The sequence below is a fragment of the Ahaetulla prasina genome, chromosome 2, assembly GCF_028640845.1.
Source record: "Ahaetulla prasina isolate Xishuangbanna chromosome 2, ASM2864084v1, whole genome shotgun sequence".
In the NCBI taxonomy this organism is placed as follows: Eukaryota; Metazoa; Chordata; class Lepidosauria; order Squamata; family Colubridae; genus Ahaetulla; species Ahaetulla prasina.
Genome location: NC_080540.1, coordinates 196,126,110 through 196,143,990, shown reverse-complemented (window position 1 = coordinate 196,143,990; position 17,881 = coordinate 196,126,110). Strand labels below are relative to the sequence as shown.

At 37.3% G+C, this 17,881-nt stretch overlaps 1 protein-coding gene across 2 annotated transcripts in view; it reads left to right on the top strand.

Annotated features, from left to right (window-relative positions):
- The window catches only part of TNKS (tankyrase), a 99,627-nt gene that overhangs the window by 71,294 nt on the left and 10,452 nt on the right, over positions 1 to 17,881 (top strand). For both annotated transcript variants that reach the window (XM_058167636.1, XM_058167635.1), the window contains 11 exons: positions 948 to 1,119; positions 4,488 to 4,567; positions 6,929 to 7,074; positions 8,083 to 8,248; positions 10,533 to 10,752; positions 11,472 to 11,581; positions 12,162 to 12,350; positions 12,950 to 13,187; positions 13,919 to 14,001; positions 14,847 to 14,967; positions 15,566 to 15,663. In XM_058167636.1, coding sequence (XP_058023619.1) covers positions 948 to 1,119; positions 4,488 to 4,567; positions 6,929 to 7,074; positions 8,083 to 8,248; positions 10,533 to 10,752; positions 11,472 to 11,581; positions 12,162 to 12,350; positions 12,950 to 13,187; positions 13,919 to 14,001; positions 14,847 to 14,967; positions 15,566 to 15,663 — 1,623 coding nt within the window. The remainder of the gene's footprint in view (positions 1 to 947; positions 1,120 to 4,487; positions 4,568 to 6,928; positions 7,075 to 8,082; positions 8,249 to 10,532; positions 10,753 to 11,471; positions 11,582 to 12,161; positions 12,351 to 12,949; positions 13,188 to 13,918; positions 14,002 to 14,846; positions 14,968 to 15,565; positions 15,664 to 17,881) is intronic.

Genomic DNA, 17,881 nt, shown 5'->3' with positions numbered 1-17,881 from the left:
GTGTTCAACTATTACCAGTAATATTGTAGTTGAGAGCTCATATTTTGAACATTTAAATATATAGCAAGAATAGTCCTTATTGCTAACAAGAAAAAGCAGAAATTGTTTTTGCTTTCTTTATTTGGGTATAGGATGATAGAAAACAATTATTTCTTGTTTTCTTCTTCTTCTTTTTTCTTTCTTTCTTTTTTTCCTAAATGGAAATTTAGGAAAAACAAAATCAGAACAATAAACAACAATGGAGAGAATGACACTGCTATCGCTATTGTCTTTAGCAAGAAAATTACTAGGATGAGCTTAGGTGTGAGGGGAGACTCTGTTATTAACCACCTCCACCATTCTGCTCTACCATTAGAGCCCCAGGCCAAGTGGCAGGAGAGTGGGAGCCGACCTGATTCCAGTTGGGGGGCGGGCAAGATGTTCGAAAGGGCCGAAGCGATCTCAGAGAAGGCTCTTTTCCTTGACCCCAGCAGAGAGAATTCCCTGGCTGATTGGGCCTTCTTGCATGTATAAGACACATATCTAGCAATCTGAAAAATCTGTTCTTGAGGGTTTTTTTTCAATAAGGTTAATCTTTAGATTAAGGTCTAAAGGGGGTTCTTTTCTGAACACATGATACTGTACTTGCCTTTTTGTTTAACTATAGTTTTGGTAGCATCATCATTCCATTACTAACAATCCCAATATGTCACTTATTGTGCATGAAAGAGACACTATCAAAGTAGTATAGGTAGCAGCAGCACAATTGTTTACAATCTTAAATGAGTTACTGCAGCTTGAGGGCAGCTAAACAAATCTCCTATATAATAATCTCATTTAACTTGGTTTCTGTCTATCACACGTAGGTTGTGAAGCGAAATAGAAATAATAAATAAGCTCGCAGTGGAAAATGTTATATAAATTAACACGTATGTATAAATGTACATGTGATTCATTTTCTCCCTTAGACGAATGCACTGGACACACTCGGACAGACTCCTTTGCACAGGGCTGCTTTGGCAGGTCACTTGCAGACGTGCCGCCTCCTGTTGAGTTACGGCTCCGACCCCTCCATCATCTCCTTACAAGGTTTCACAGCAGCACAAATGGGCAATGAAGCAGTGCAGCAAATACTGAACGGTAGGTATTTTTGTTGCTTGACAACAGAAGAATTAATTTTGATTTTTCAGAAGAAAGTCTGGTTCTAATTTTAGTTTTTTGAAATTCATTTTAATTATCTTGCTCTGCAGTTCTGTAAAATTATTATCAATTTAAAAGTGCGAAAAAATAAAATAAAATTATTTAAATAAAAATTATTTTAAATAAAAATAAAATTATTTTTATTATTTTTATTTAAAATAAAAATATGAGTCAATTGGTGGGCCTTAATTTCTTTTTTCGTAAATCTGCTTATGTTCCTCAACTTTTATTAAAGAACAAAATAACGTAAAAAATCTGGACAGAAAATGTGCATGACTGTTTCCTGCTGCTTGCTATTTTCTGCTACGTAAACCTAGTGGGGCTTAATTTCTCTTTTTGGTAAAACTGCTCATGTGTCTCATCTTTTATTATTAAATCACAAAATAACAATAAACATCTGGATAGAAAATATGTGTCTGTTTCCTACAGCTTGCCACTTTCAGCTATTGTCCTTTTTAAATGCATGGTTCTGATTATATTATAGAGGGATACAAAAAATAGGCAATCAAACAAACTATTCTAGGATTATTACAGAGACTGAACTGAGAAATTTTTCTAGACCAGGGGTCCCCAACCCCTGGGCCACAGCCTACTACTGGGCCATGGGCTATTTGCAACCGGACCGTGTGGGTGGCAGGCTGTTGCACAAGTCAAGCTGTGTGTGTTTGTGCATGCGCGCGTGCACACCAGCTTGTCACTCATGCAGCCCAGTTCCCCTTTTCCCCCCTCACCAGCCGGGCCGCCAAGCTGGACTCTGTTCTAGACCACATGTTAAGCATACAGTGATGCATTACTCATGTTTTTTATTTGGAATTAGAGGTCTTTGGATGGTTCCGTTGTGGTTATTACTGCACTGTTTTATCTATCTTAAGGAAAAGGAATTCCTAAGAAAAAGGAAACAGACTACTTTTATTACATCTTTCAACAAAATGTATATTCACACAACTTTATCAAAAAGTGGCTGACCATTCAGCCCACTACAGCACAACCAACACAAGCTATAAAAAAGATGAAGTTGTTAGATATCAAAGACATCTCAGAAACAACCAACATACTATTGCAAACACATGGCATCACCGTAGCACAGAAACCAATCAGCCAGGGCTCTCCAAAACATCTTAAATAACCCTAAAGACCTGGTAGTCCAAAACGGAAAAAAGGAAGTCATCTACAACATACTGTGTAGGGCATCTGGGAGGAAGACTAGCAGAACATGTCCATGAACACCAACTAGCAGTCAGAAGACACAGTGAAAAGTCCTTAATCTCACAACACATGGTCAGATTCAACCATAGTTTCAACTGGGAAATCGTAAGCATACTAGAACAAATTAAATCTAAAATGCTAGAGAATTCCTGGATGTTTGACATTCAGACAAATAGGCTATCAAAAAGCATATATAGGTAAACCACATTTACACACCATTCAGAGGGACAATAAAAAGCTAAGAAGGAAACAGAAAAGACCAGAACGCATCTTCTCCAGCAACCAACAGGGATTAACACCAGACAAACAAACAAGCAGTAAAAAATACCCTAATTAAGGAACTACCAAGGAGAAAACCACATCTGCACCAGCACTGGCAGGCCAAACTACTTTATATAAACAGAGCAAAAACCCCGTTCACTAGCACTGAAGATATTACAGTCAGATAATGAAACAAATGCAAGTAAACAACCTTTCTCAGAACCACAATTTAACCCTGGGTATGTTCCCTTTTGTTGGAACCAAAATTCAAAATAAAAGTGATTCTGTTTAATAGAGATGAAACAAGGGAAGGAATTTGATTGCTTATTGTTGCCAAGAGGGTCGGGGTGGGGTTATTGTTTTTACTCTTTGTATATTGGGTTTTTATTTTTTGGAACCCTTCTAGAGGCACTGAAAGTGAGTGGGCAGCCATATAAATTCTCAAAATAATAAAATAAAAAGTTTTCTTCTGGGTCCAATTCAAGGTGCTCATTTTAACTTTTACAAACCTTCATGGCATGGTAGTGGGCTAGCTGAGGGACTGCCTCTCCCTGGTTATATCAGCCTTCCTCATTAGATCTGACAGAGAGGCATACTGTAGGTATCATCAACTATGAACCTGAATTTGGTGCGTCCCAGGAGATGTGCTTTCTGCAATGTGACACCTGCCTGATGGAACATTCTTCCTCCTGAAATTAGATTAGCTCTATCCCTTTTGACATACCAGAAGGTCTTCAACACCTGGTTGTGTTATCAACTTGTGGGTCCTGAGGAACTACAGATGTGCTTACATGCTGAGATGATCAAGTTTTTCCTCTCTTTGCCTAGAATTTATGAATCTATGCTTTTTATAATATTTTTTTAAAATTACCTGTATGTATTTTTATATTTTTTTAAAATACGTGGTTTTACCCATTTGTTTATACATTGACTAGAGTCATCTTGGGTGAAATGGGTAATTGTGTAAATTAGATAAATAACATGGCAGGAGGAGTATTTTAGAGTTTTGAAAGTATAATTGTGCTCCATCAAAGAGTAAAACTGAACAGTGCTAAAGATTTTGGTGTCCAAGAAAAAAATTATTACAGTCATAATTGCTGTGAGAATGTTGAAAATTGGTAAGGTTGTAATTATAGATATTAATTATAACTGGAGAAATATTAAAATATGAATGAGCTTGTCTTACAAAGAGGCTGTGGGATATTACTATGCATATGTGAAGAATGTCTGTCTGACAATTAGAAGAATGTGATTCTTGTTTCAATAAAAAAAGGAAAAAATGAATGCAAAAACTACAGGAGATTAGTTTATGTCTCGGAAGTATTTGGTAGAGTGCTGATTACAAGAGTGCAAAAGGTGCTAATGAATAAAAAATTGGGAAGTGCAATGTGTAAATCTCCAATTTACACGTTTTCCTACAGGTGTAGTATAATGAATGATGTTGTTGTAAACTAGATTTAATTACATTTCCTTCTTTTTTCTTCAAAATGTGATGCCTTTCATTTCTTAAGTTGCTGTTGTCCATCTGAAAAGGAATGGCATGGTTGGTGCATATCTATGCATATAGAGTTAGATGTTTTAAGTATAAGTAAGTTAGCACTATTAAGTCCTTTACTGATACTTACTTTGATCTACAATATTGGGTCTGATGCTAAGTCCATGAATTTATGCATGGGATGAGATTTGAATTGGGAAAGTTCATATATATATATAGTTCAGTTATAATCACAGTGCTAGAAAGAATATGCTGTTATACTGAGCGTTAATAATAGTTTCTAACCTGAATACGTCCTATAAAGCCACAATGCTTATTGGTGTGTTTTTTTTTCATTTTTAAATAGAAAATACTCCAGTACATACTTCTGATGTAGATTATAGACTGTTGGAAGCATCTAAAGCTGGAGATTTAGAAACTGTAAAGGTATGTTGGAATTTAAGGATTATAAGAAATTTAAGATAAATATGGCCATTTTAAATACAATGAGGAATTTTTTTACGATGATAGTCCACAGTGGTCATTGGATTTAAATGCTTCTGTTCCACAATTTTTAGGTTGTTAGAATTTTTTATTTATTTTTATTAATGCTAATTAGTACCATGTTTCCCCGAAAATAGGACATGTCCCAAAAATAAGGCCAAGCCTGATTGTGCTTTTGGCTGCATGCAAGGAAAGCAGCAGAAGTCTTTCTTTCTCTCCCCCAAACTCTGCCTCTGCGGCTTCCAAACCCCAGCCAGGGCAGCGGCTGCTCTGGGAGTGTGCTTCTCACTCTATGGTGATGGCTGGAGCTGGAGCCTGCAGGGAGAGATGGCCCAGGCCGTGGCTTCCACGTGGGTGCTGGTGGTGGGTGCCAGCGGCATTTGCTACGAGCTCCTCAAGGTCCTAGTGCTCACCGGCTTCACCCACATCGACGTGGTGAGGCCTACGAGGTGCACGAGCAGGATGGGGTGGGACAGGCACTTGCGCAGCTTGGTGCCTTTGGGCTGCTCACCTTCTACACACACACACACCGCGGGAGGGGAGGGGCTTGATGGTGGCGCGCAAAGTGAGCCTCTCTCTGCCGGACTCCTAGCTGTGAGCATGCAGCCTGCCCGAGGCATCCTGCACCCCTGAAATAATAAGATCCCTCTGATAATAAGGCCAAGCCCTTATTTCGGGGTTCAAAAGAAAATAAGACCCTGTCTTATTTTTGGGGAAACACAGTATTGCATTCCTGCTTTATACCCTGATAATCTTAATTGCTTAACTGTTATATTAAGTTAGTTTTTTTAAGCAGAAATAATTAAATTAACCACAGTGCATCATCACTTTGGGATAAAATGATAAATCATAATTAATAAAAACAGGAAAATCAAGCTTAGAGGAGAGAATAATATTTTGTGCTAAAGCAGTCTTTGACATTAAATATATATGTAGTACTTAATATTGTGAAAAGTAATACAGTAGAACCTCTGGTCACGACCATAATTCATTCCATAATTTTGGCCGCAAACCAATTTGGTCGTGACCCAAATCTAATTTTGGAAATTTGACGCTTATAAAAAAAATGGTGCAGAAGGGGAAATCAGCCACGAAAAGAAAAAAATTTTCTTGAATTTTTTGTTCAGAACCCAATTTGTTCGCGGTCAGAAGCGTTTGTGACCAGAGGTTCTACTGTACTGGTTTGAAACTTTCCTAACTGAAAAATATCCTACTTGTGAATAAATGCTATTTACCGTATTTTTCAGATTGTAAGATGCATTCTCTCTCCCACCCCCCCCAAAAGTGGGTGGAAATGTCTGTGCGTCTTATAGAGCGAATACGGGCCTGTTTTTGGCCTCCCAAACCCTCTGCGCATCCTGTTTTTGCCCTTCCCAGCATCCAGAACCACTCTGCAGGCTAAAAACAGACCCGTTTTTGGTCTACAGAGTGCTTCTGGATGCTGGGGAGGGCAAAAACAGGATGCGTGGAGGGCAAAAACTATTTTTTTCTTGTTTTCCTTCCCTAAACGTAGGTGGGTCTTGTATTTCAGTACGTCTTATAGTCCAAAAAATATGGTAATTGAAGCTGAAATAGAATTATGAAACATTAGCAGCAGTTCTTTTTAATGTAATAAAATATAAAATTATATTAAACATTATTCTTTTTAATAAGATCCATAGCTGTATAGAAAGAGTTTTCTGTTAACAGTATCCCATATATTTCTGAGATATTCTGCTTCCCTATTTGGACACTTTTCTGACCATATTAGCTAGCCTTATTTAACCATTCAGGACAATTCTATACCTCCCTGCTGCCCTCAGATACCAATCCTCCTACAACATACGTTGCCAGATTCTGTGCAGCACTTAAAATATGCCAGAAGATGAAATATGTCACAAATCAGTTTTATTACAGAGTGTTTTGTATTCGATTTGTGATATTGTTTGCCATGTTTTTTCATGTCCATGTGTTGTTTTTAACCCTCCTGTTAGATCATTAATAGAATTTAAATAGTTTCCTATAAAACAACAAATGATTAATTTTTCTTAGTAATTTCCACTTCTTTGCACTACTTTGTATCCAATTCGAAAGTGCTATATTAGCTTCACATTACTGGATATTTTTTTTTATTTCTGAAAAATAATCTGTATGGAATCTTAGTTATTTTATTGTAAGATAACTTGCACCCAAAGACTTAGTTATTTTTTATATTGTCCAGGGATCTTTATTATTTTTGCTATAATGTCTTGAGGTGTGGAAGACTATTTGAAATATCTGTGGTGAATTCTACTATGGATGTTTTTCTTTCTCATTTTTACATAGCAACTTTGCAGTCCTCAGAATGTGAATTGTAGAGATTTGGAGGGACGTCATTCAACCCCCTTGCACTTTGCTGCAGGTTATAATCGAGTTTCAGTAGTTGAATACTTGCTTCATCATGGAGCAGATGTACATGCAAAAGATAAAGGGTAATTTGAGACCATGCAATTTACTGTTTTATGTATGGGTAGAATGAACTCTTTCTCATCTTTGGAAAACTTCCTTGGTCCACCTCACCTTGTTAAATACATTATTTTTTCTCTACAGAGACAAATTAATTACAATTTGGTATACTAGTTCCAGCAATATCTGCTCATTAAAACCTTGGTCAAATTCAAGCAGAAGATCAAGATATCTAATCTGATAGAGCCAGTATCTATGATAGTTAAGGCAACAGGGTAGAAACCAGGAGATTGTGAATTCTAGTCTAATAATTTGGGCTGGTGATTTTGGACCAATCACTCTCTCGGCCCAGCTCACTTTATAGGATTGTTGTTGTGAGGAAAATAGGATGAGGAAGAAGTATTAGATGTCTCCATCACCTTGAATTATTTATAAAATTTATAAAGGTGGGGTAAAAAATAAATAATAAAATTCACCATCTGTGCTGTAGTGCAATTTTCCTTTCATTCTGGACTATCCCTAGATATTTTAAAACATTTTATAAGACCTACATATGGTCCTTCCTGGCACAAATTGATGCTGTTCCCATTAAGGTGACAACTGGCAGATATACTGGCCTTCCTCTGCTTGCTTCCTAGAGCTTTTAGGTGCAGTTTAAGACTTCTTCTTCTATTGTATTTTTTTATAGCCAAAAAAGAAAAAAGTAGATTAAATTCACATCCGTTTAATCTTGCTCAGTATTAATGTGTGCAGAAACTGAGATTGCTGTTCCTCCATCTTGGTCATTTTAACTTTATCCTTGCGGTGGTTAGATTATTGCCACATTTCTCACAGTTATGAAAGTTGATTCTTTTTCCCTGTAAAGTGAGCTCCTGGATGTAGACAGTTTATAACCTCAGTTAAAATAACTTGACTAAAATACAAAAGCAAGATGGCAGTTATTTTGAAGGCTAACTTCAAAATATTTTTTGAAGTTCATAATTTTTTGCTTTTAGATCTTGATATATACTCTTAATGTTTTTTTAACTTATCAGTGGATTAGTACCTCTACATAATGCTTGTTCATATGGACACTATGAAGTTGCAGAGTTATTAGTGCGACATGGGGCTTCTGTCAACGTTGCTGATTTATGGAAGTTTACACCGCTACATGAAGCAGCAGCAAAGGGAAAATATGAAATCTGCAAACTCCTCCTCAAAGTATGTACTTTAAATTGAGTTGTTGTTTTTTCCCAAAGAGTCTTTGTTTACTTCAGCCTAGGATGCATAATAACACATGCAGCAATTCTGTGTAATTTTCTTCAGAATAGAACTCTTGGGATAATAATAACAGTACTATTGTTTTTTAAGGAAGACATTGTACTCTAAGTTTAGATTGCAGTACAGCTACAAACTGAAATATTTCTGCAAAGGAATTGTTTGCATGTGTGCCCAACAGTATATTCAATCATCTGCATATTAGTGCTGATTTGTAATCTGCTGCAAAACTATTAGTAACAATTAGGATACAATGCTGCCAGTAAATTTTGCAGGTTGGAGAGACAGAGAAGCAAAGTCAGCTTCAGTCTGCCACTGCTTCCCCAGAAATCCATAAAATTGCTTTTTTCTAAATGCTTTGATTTCTCAGACTGTCAATAATACTGTTGTCACGAACACTAGATTTATTGTCAGTTTCTCTGTCGTACTAACAATTTAATTTAGCATTTCATTTTCCCCACAAAATGTTTCAAAAGATTGTTTTATAAGAGATTTCTGCCACATGATACTTTAGACTAGAGATCAAAAGTCAAGTGCATTTATGGATATCATAAAGGCTAAGAAGGATTTCTTGATTTGCCAAAAAAATTTTTTAGAAAAAGCTGTTGCGAGAATTATTCTTAAGATATGATGTTAAATTTGATTAATTCTGGGCCTGATAATTAAATGTGGTCTGTTGTTTTTTCACACATTTATTCAAATACAGCCAAAAATATATTTTGTATGTGTTATTTCAGTTACACTTAGAACTTTTAAATGTTTTCCTTAAAACCTTTTAAAAATATTTTGCTTACAGAGAACCACACAAAAAGGTTAAATGCTATAACTGATTGCCATCATATGAGTTACCAGAACTTAAATGTCATGACATCAGGAAGTAGTTCTATAATATTAGAGTATCAACCAAAAATAAATATTTGGGAACACACACACACACACAGCTTCATTTTATACTTTAAATCCCCTGGATTTAAAGGAACCAAATATATTCATGAAATATATTTATTTGGAAATTCTTGGACTTTCTTACTCAAAAGCATTTCTCAGAGGAGGAATGCCAGTTAGGTCAACAACCAATCTGCCATCTAATGGCAATCCTTAGAAATGTAAGGGTCCTAAGAAAGGCTTTAAAAAGAATTGCCGATGTGGTGATGCTGAGGCTGGAGAGTCAATGGCTGGAGACTCCAAACCTTATCTTCCTTGGGCTTTATATCTCAGTCATGCAGCCCGCTTTGGAGTAGTGGACTAAATAGTTGCTGTGGCCAAAGGCAATCAAAATAATAGCCTTTGACTGGGGTCGAAGTAAAAAAAATCATGCCTTTGTTTTCCTTACCCTGAAACACCCTCTGCAACACACACGCACACACGCACACATGTTTATGCCTAGCTCTTCAAAGAAGCGCTGAATAGTTTGGAGTAATTTGAGCATGCTTAAATTCTAGAGTAACACTGCATTAATTGGACTTCTGCCCTGTAGAAATTACAGGTAGTCTTCCACTTATGACAATTGAGACCAGAATTTCTGCTGCTAAGCAAGGCGGTTGTTAAGTGGGTCATGTACAGTTTTATTATCTTTTTGCCATGATTAAGCAAATCACTTAACCGTGATTTGTTTAAATAATAATTTAATAAGTGAACCATGCAGTCATTAAGCGAATCTGGCTTCCTCCATTGGCTGTCAGTCAGAAGCTGGTTGGGAAGGTGCAGATGACGATCACTTGATCCTGCAACACTGCAACCATCATAAACACATGCCTGTTGCCAAGCCCCTGAATTTTGATCGTGACTCTGGGGATGCTGTGACGGTTGTAAGCGTGAGGAATGGTTGTAAGTCACTTTTGTCAGTGTCATTGTAATTTTGAATGGTCACCAAATGGTTGTAAATTGTGGACTACCTGTAATTGCCTGCAGAGATAATGCATTGTGGGGTACATTTTCAACTAAAGATACGATTCTCAGCATATTACTGCCCTTTGGAGAATGAATCAGAAGAGCGTGAAATGAAAACTGCTTAAAGTTAGATACTAGTTATAGCACGGTATTTGTTTATACCTTCTTTTAAATTTGGAAAATACGATCTTAAAGCAAGTGTCTTGTTTGCTTATACTATTTTTAAAGCACCTTGATAGCCGTATATAACACTAAAACATAAACAGCATGGGAACTAGATTTGGGGGCATGGAGGATAAAGTTTTCAGCTGTAAAACAGTAGAAACGTTGTTTGCAGCATGGAGCAGATCCAACCAAAAAGAACAGAGATGGCAACACCCCTCTGGATTTAGTGAAAGAGGGAGATACTGATATCCAGGACCTGCTACGAGGTGACGCTGCCCTGCTGGATGCTGCTAAAAAGGGCTGCCTGGCACGAGTTCAGAAATTATGCTCTCCAGAAAACATCAATTGCCGGGATACCCAGGGGCGAAACTCCACCCCATTACATCTTGCTGGTAAGTGAGCTATTGGGTTAATTTATTCATAGAAAATCCTCCTTGGAACTGTTGTGACCAAGGCTCAAGTAGTGATTACCAAACACAATTAATCCTGAACAAACTTCTTTTATTAAAACAGCTGAGAATTAATTCATTCTCAGCTTAGTCCAAAACAAATTCTTCATAAACAGTCCTTCGGCCTTATCACCAATTTTTGTTGTCTTTGACCACTGCCAAAGGCTTTTCTTGGCAAACTCCCCACAAAGTTCAAGACAAGAAGCACTGGAATCAATGTTGCTTTTCTACAAAGAACCCAATGGCTCGTTGCTGCTCTTTTAAGCCTTATGGGAGTGGCCAGTCATCTTCTGGCCTTACTCCCGAGTCGTCCTTTTTGCTTTAGCTGCTTTTCTCATGTGTGCACTAGGAACAGGCTCCTCCTGTTCCTCTGCCTTTCTGCTGTCTGCCTCTGGAGGCTCCGGAGTCCGCGCATCGCTCCCAGATGGCCCTGGCCCCATCTCTGCCTCCGACGCAGATTCCAGGACTGGCCCATTGTCCTCCCCAGCCTCCTCATTTTCCGACTCCACTGCCAGGTCCACAGGCTGCTGGCGGACCACAACAGGAGCCGATTTAAGAAACTTTAAAAAGTGCATGTCTTTTTAACAATTTCTTATGGTATTTGGTCTACGATTTCTTCATTGCTGAGTTTTTGTTCATGCTGTGTCTCTTTTTACCCATAGCTGGTTATAATAATTTGGAAGTTGCTGAGTATCTTCTAGAACACGGTGCTGATGTTAACGCTCAAGACAAGGGAGGATTAATTCCACTACATAATGCGGCATCCTATGGGGTAAGCTTTAATTAATAATCTCAATGTAGTCAAGATATCCAGCTTGCATTACACTAACAAGTAGAAAACAAGTAGAAGAAACCAGAGCAACCAAAAGGAAATAACAGCATAAAATTGATTGTCTTTTACAAAATGTTGCTATAATATTTCCAAGGGGAATTGTAAGATTTGTATCAATTGATGAGAATATTTGTAACTCAGGGTTAAATTGGTGTTCTCTGAGCTTGGCTGTTCTCTTGCAGACATTTCATAACCCAACTAGGTTACAGGACAGACCAATTGTATATAAACAGAGGGCATCCCCTTCTAGGACCGATGATTTTACTTACCGTAATTGGATAATGAAACTTCTGCAAGAAAACAACCAAATTCAGAGAGCACCAAGGACCCCACAGTAGAAGATCTGTCCTGCTACTTGATAAAAAACAAACACATAATTATATCAATTATTATGTTAACAGTGCTGCATACATCCATCTCTGTCATAGCTTTGAATGTGTAACAAATCATTTAACAATGTTTGCTTCTCTCTTTTTAAATTGGGAATTCTTTTTTTTCTTTTTTTTTCTTTTTTCCTCAGCATGTGGATATAGCAGCTCTATTGATTAAGTATAATACCTGTGTAAATGCTACGGATAAATGGGCATTTACGCCATTGCATGAAGCAGCACAAAAAGGAAGGACGCAGCTGTGTGCTCTACTTCTAGCTCATGGAGCAGATCCAACAATGAAGAACCAAGAAGGCCAAACCCCTTTGGATCTTGCCACAGTAAGTTGGTTTTTAAAAAATAATGACTCTTATTTCAGTATTTAGATCAGCTGACTACAGCGATAGCCATTTATTTCCTTCATTGACCACCTTTACCTAGTGAAATATCTCAGTAAAAGTATGGAAATGGATTTGACCTGAATCTGTTTCTTTAAACATTTTGAGGAGCTATGGTTGTTTGTACAATGTGCTCTATTATCATCCAGTGAGCAATACAGAATACCACACAATTTATTATACCACATTGGTTCAATATATATTGGATATTTGGTAAGGCAGGATAAGAAAATATTTTTTGTTTGTGCAGATTGAATGCTTGATTTTTTTGAAATGCTTCGCATATGTGAACACCTAAAAATTTATGTACACATAAAAGGGAACTGGCTGAGGGTAAACTATTTTGTAATATTTCAAAGTGTTGTGGAAAGTACTTCCAAAAACAGGAATTGTTCCAAAGATTGATGACTTGAATATTTGCAAATATTCAAATATTCTTTGAATGTTTGCTTTTGAGTATACAGATAGTTATCTTGTTTAAACTATTTCTTTAAAAATGATTGATTTTGGTTTCATTTTTTAACTCACCATTTTATTTCCAGGCTGATGATATCAGAGCCCTGCTTATTGATGCAATGCCTCCTGAAGCCTTGCCAACATGCTTTAAACCTCAGGCCACTGTTGTTAGTGCCTCTATCATTTCGCCAGCATCCACTCCATCTTGTTTGTCTGCTGCCAGCAGTATAGATAACCTTGCAGGACCTCTGGCTGAAATTGCAGTGGCAGGCCCATCTAATGCTGGAGATGGAGCAACAGGAACAGAGAGGAAAGAAGGAGAAGGTACTCTTCCTCATTATAGGAAATCGCCAAAGTCGCAGTCCTAAATGTGCATGAGAAATCATCTTTAATCCTAATTTTTGAGGAAATAAGCCTAGGGTCCTTATTTAGATCATGATTTCTAAAGCTTTGTTGGGAAAAAAATCTTTAACACTTGGAGACATAGATAAAACAGATTTTCCCTGTGGAATAACTATTTTTCTGGACTTTGTCTTAAAATTTGGGACTTCAAATTAGTGTACATATAGAGATATTTAGTCTTTGTATAAACTTGACTGATATAAGGCATATATAAAACTGTAGTCAAAATTGTAAAAACTGTAGGATGATGGATGTTTGGAGGGAGAAATATCTTTTGGGGTTTGTTATGCTACCAACCAGCATGAGTAAGTTACTCATTAAGTTATATAACATTAGAGAAGGAGGAGGTGGATAGAGCAGAGAAAATGGAATGTGCAGATGGTAGCTTTATCTGCCACATGTAACCCTTAATGCTCACCAAAAGAGATTTTATTAATAATGAGAATTCATACTATCTCCCATAAAAAATCCCACATATGTCTCTTGTTTATGCTTTATATTTTGTTCTAGTAAAGATTTATTTTCTTGTAGAAGATGCAATAAGAGGAAGTATTTCAGATTGAAAATATTACAGTTAAAGGACTAAGGATTTAAATGGAAGCTTGGTGGATAGTTTGTATTGATGACTTACATTAAGGTTATTTTTGTTATAGTTGTTGGTCTTGACATGAATATCAGCCAGTTCTTGAAAAGTTTGGGTCTGGAGCATCTCCGGGATATATTTGAAACGGAACAGGTAAAAATGGTCCTAAGCTAATGTTGCATTTTTTTCTTCTATTTCAGTTCAATAATGTGCATGAAATGGAAAGATATGATAGAGAATCTCATAGCTAAGTTTTCTGTGACAGAAATTTGGTTTTTTGTTCCTAAAACAACCACCTGACATACTTTATGGTAAATTGACTTTCAAATAAAGCAGATGGTAATACGGTATGAGTCCTGTTTTTGTAGACATGAATTTAAAATGATCTACTGAGAAGTTATATGGAATCAGCTATTTGATTAAACTCAGTTTTATTTAAGCTGAGCAAAGTAGTTCAGTCGGTTTATTTCATCTTCAGCCCTATTGTCCTCTTTTTAAAAAATCAGGTATCGACATCTTGTATTATATAGCATTAGGTCTACTTTGTTTCTTCTCATTTCAATTAATGTGCAAATAATTTGCCTAAGCTCTACCTTAAAAACAAAAAAGGAATAAATCTTGGTGCTTTTGTTAATTACCTAGCATTTTTCCATCCATTGTTTCAGCAAGGGGAGTTCAAATTACATTTTTTAAAACCCAAAGCAAACATGAATAATTATGCCCCCATTTCTGCTCTTTGTAATTATTCTTTATGCTGGGAACATAAAACTCAAATTGCACTGAAAGTTGAAGTGTGAGAAATGCTTTGTGCTTGCTACCAGTTATTTTTCTCCTGTCTTCAGCTGCTCCCAGTACAATTTATCTGACCAGCCAGCTGGGCCCTTAATCTTCCTAGATTGCATCCTCCATCTCTACTTAAAATATATTGATGCTGTCTTTCCTAGGTTCAAGGGGACTAATGAAAAATGCTACTTTTTCCTTCTGTCTGTGCTGTTCAGATTACCTTGGATGTACTAGCAGACATGGGCCACGAGGAGCTAAAAGAAATTGGCATCAATGCCTATGGACATCGTCATAAATTAATAAAAGGTGTAGAGAGGCTTCTAGGTGGACAACAGGGTGAGTCTCTTAATTTACTAAAGATCAATTTGAAATTCAGCTAAGAAGTAAAGTCTTCTTTCATAAGTTACAGAAATATTTCAGGAGAGGTCTTAGTTTGGGGAAAGCAGTAAGGGAGATCAAACCAAAATAAAAATATTTGATAAATAAAATGAAATGAGAACTCTTTTTTTTTTGTATACTCAGAATCATTTTCCATTTTGTGCTATCCCATATCTAATATTCCCAGTTGGGTGTTGGTTCCACATATGATCAGCCTCTCCCATATAATGTAGCTCTTGTCACTGCCCAGATTCAAGGACGTTGTTTTAATCTTCCAAGTTTAAGGAATTTCCATCCTGTTCTTTTTTTTTTTTTTAGACTTATAGTCAATTATGAGAGAGTACATTTTCTGAGTACTTCAGAATCTTAGCTCTTATCTAATCTGTACGGAGAAAGAGATTGCAAATCTTAGAAAATAACTAATTTAACTTCCTTTTTAAAATCCAGCAATTTTTAAATGATGGCAGTGGACAGTACTCTTATCAGTCCTAGTTTTATAGTTGGTTCTTCTTGGTGAATCTACATGCATACAAGTTTAACATATTTTCTTTTTCAGGCACCAATCCTTATCTGACTTTTCACTGTGTCAGCCAAGGGACAATTCTTATAGATCTTGCTCCTGATGATAAAGAATACCAATCTGTAGAAGAGGAGGTAAAAAAAATCAATTTTAAAAAAACTTAAGATAGGTCTTTGAATATAATACAATTGTTTCTTTGTTTACAAACATTTCTGTACCATGCAGCACACAGGTAGTCAAGTAATTCTAGATAACATAGTGGGATTTTGTACATATGCAATTTACCTTGCAGGACACATGAAAACTCCTTAATTTCACAAAACATGGAAAGGCTTAAACTTACTTCAGAGGTAAGAAACTGTGAGCCTAAAGCAAGTTAAATAGTGTAAGCCGCCCTGAGTCTTCGGAGAAGGGCGGGATATAGATGCAAATAAAAAATAATAATAAATAAATAAAAATCCAAAAAATGCTAAGGAATTCCTGGATGCTTGACATTCAGACAAATCAGCCATTAAAAGGCACATAGAGGTAAACCACATTTACATACCATTCAATAGAGACAAAAGAAAGCTAAAAAGGAAACAAACGCAGAACATCTTACCAGCAATCAACACCCTGATAAGAAGGGATTAACACTAGACAAACAATCAAGCAGGAAACAGCAGCTTAACCAAGGAACAACCAAGGAGAAAGCAACACATCACCAACATTGACAGGGCAAGCTACTATATTTATTTATATGATACCCTTCTTGGTATTACAGCAACTCTGGGTGGCTTACAGGGTAATAAAAAGTGAAAAAAAGTAGTACAAAACACTTAAAATTAGAAAAATTAAATAAGAAACAAAAATAAGGAGGACAGATGACATGAGGATTGGGATCTTTTCTCTACCCCAGCAGCTACTGCCAGCCTAGAACACCCCTATAAAACCCCACTCCCGTCTAGCATTGGAGATCTAGTTGGGTAACTAAATGTCTGCAAGCAAACAACCAAGGTCAAGGACTCCACAGTTGACTACTGAGCTACAGGTATTCTCTAATATTAGTCCAAGATATACAAAGAATGGAAATCTAGGGTGGAAATTGGTCACATCTTTGAGTCACTTTCATACTAGAAGAACATTCTCTTTTCACATAGAAATATATTTTTTCTTACATGTATGCTTTGCATATTGCTAGAACGAATGTAGCATCATAGTTTAAGTTCCTCTGCCTAAAAAGGCTTTGCAGCGTGAAAAGTTTAGAATTTTATGGAAGCATTACTTCCGCTCAGTCTGAAGATATCTTACATGCCTCTTTCTGTTGTGTCTTGTCCGCTCTCACCGCAGCCGGGGTCTGCTTATCTGCTCCCGAACACGGAGGAATGTATGCCTCCCAGTCCCAGCCCTGGCTCCATGCCCAAGCAGGCTGCAGAGGAGGGAGCACCCCCCGGCCCCAGCCCTGGCTCCATGCCCAGGCAAACGGAGCAGCTAGACCCCTCCCCCTCCCCCACAGCATGTGAGCCTGAGGAAAGTTTATTTCCAACAGCTGATTGGAGTGACCCTCGCATCAGAAGATTGGATAGGCGGAGGCAACAGAAGGAAGGGAGGGGCAGGCCTTAATGAGTGCTGAGTCATGGAGCCACACCCCATGGCCTATATAAAGGATCTGCTTTCTGGCAGTCTCTGAGTCAGGCAAAGTCGAACTTATCTTGCTGAAGTCACTTACTGGTCTCCTGCCTGCTCTGAGGACTTTGCTAGGACTTTGGGCAGAGCTGCAGAAGCAAGCCTGATTCGGATTTCCCTGACCCGGCCGTCAGCGGAGGAGTGGGACACGACACTTTCTATTTCCTGTACTTAAAAAGAAACCTCTATTAAAGATAGTTTGCAATCAGGATTTAATGCAATAGATATAATTAAATATCTACTGAAAGCAGTTGGGGAAACTAGAAATTTCAGAAGTAGCAGACAGGGAAAAATTTAAACATTTTTCCTTACATCTAGTCCCAAGCCCACTGACCCAGTGATAGTTCCGTTTAGAAAGACTTTATCTTGTGTAATTTGTTTTTTTCAAAATCTTTCAATGCTTATAATGCATTATGTGCAGATAGAGTCTTGCGAGTTGACCAGGTGTAGAAATAAGTCAGGAATGAAGTCTTGTTACTGCCGAGAGAAGCTAAAATTGCACAGCTGGTCTCATACAACCCAAAGTTTGAAAGAGTCTTTTTCTTTATGAGTCAGAAGGTGGCAGCACCCAGCTGATGTCCTCTATGCTTGTAAGCTAAGCGAAATCAGCCCAGGCTGGCTGGTTCTTGGATGGGAGATTTTCAAGGAATACTAGGACATAAGCTAAATGTGGAGGTGAAGAAATGT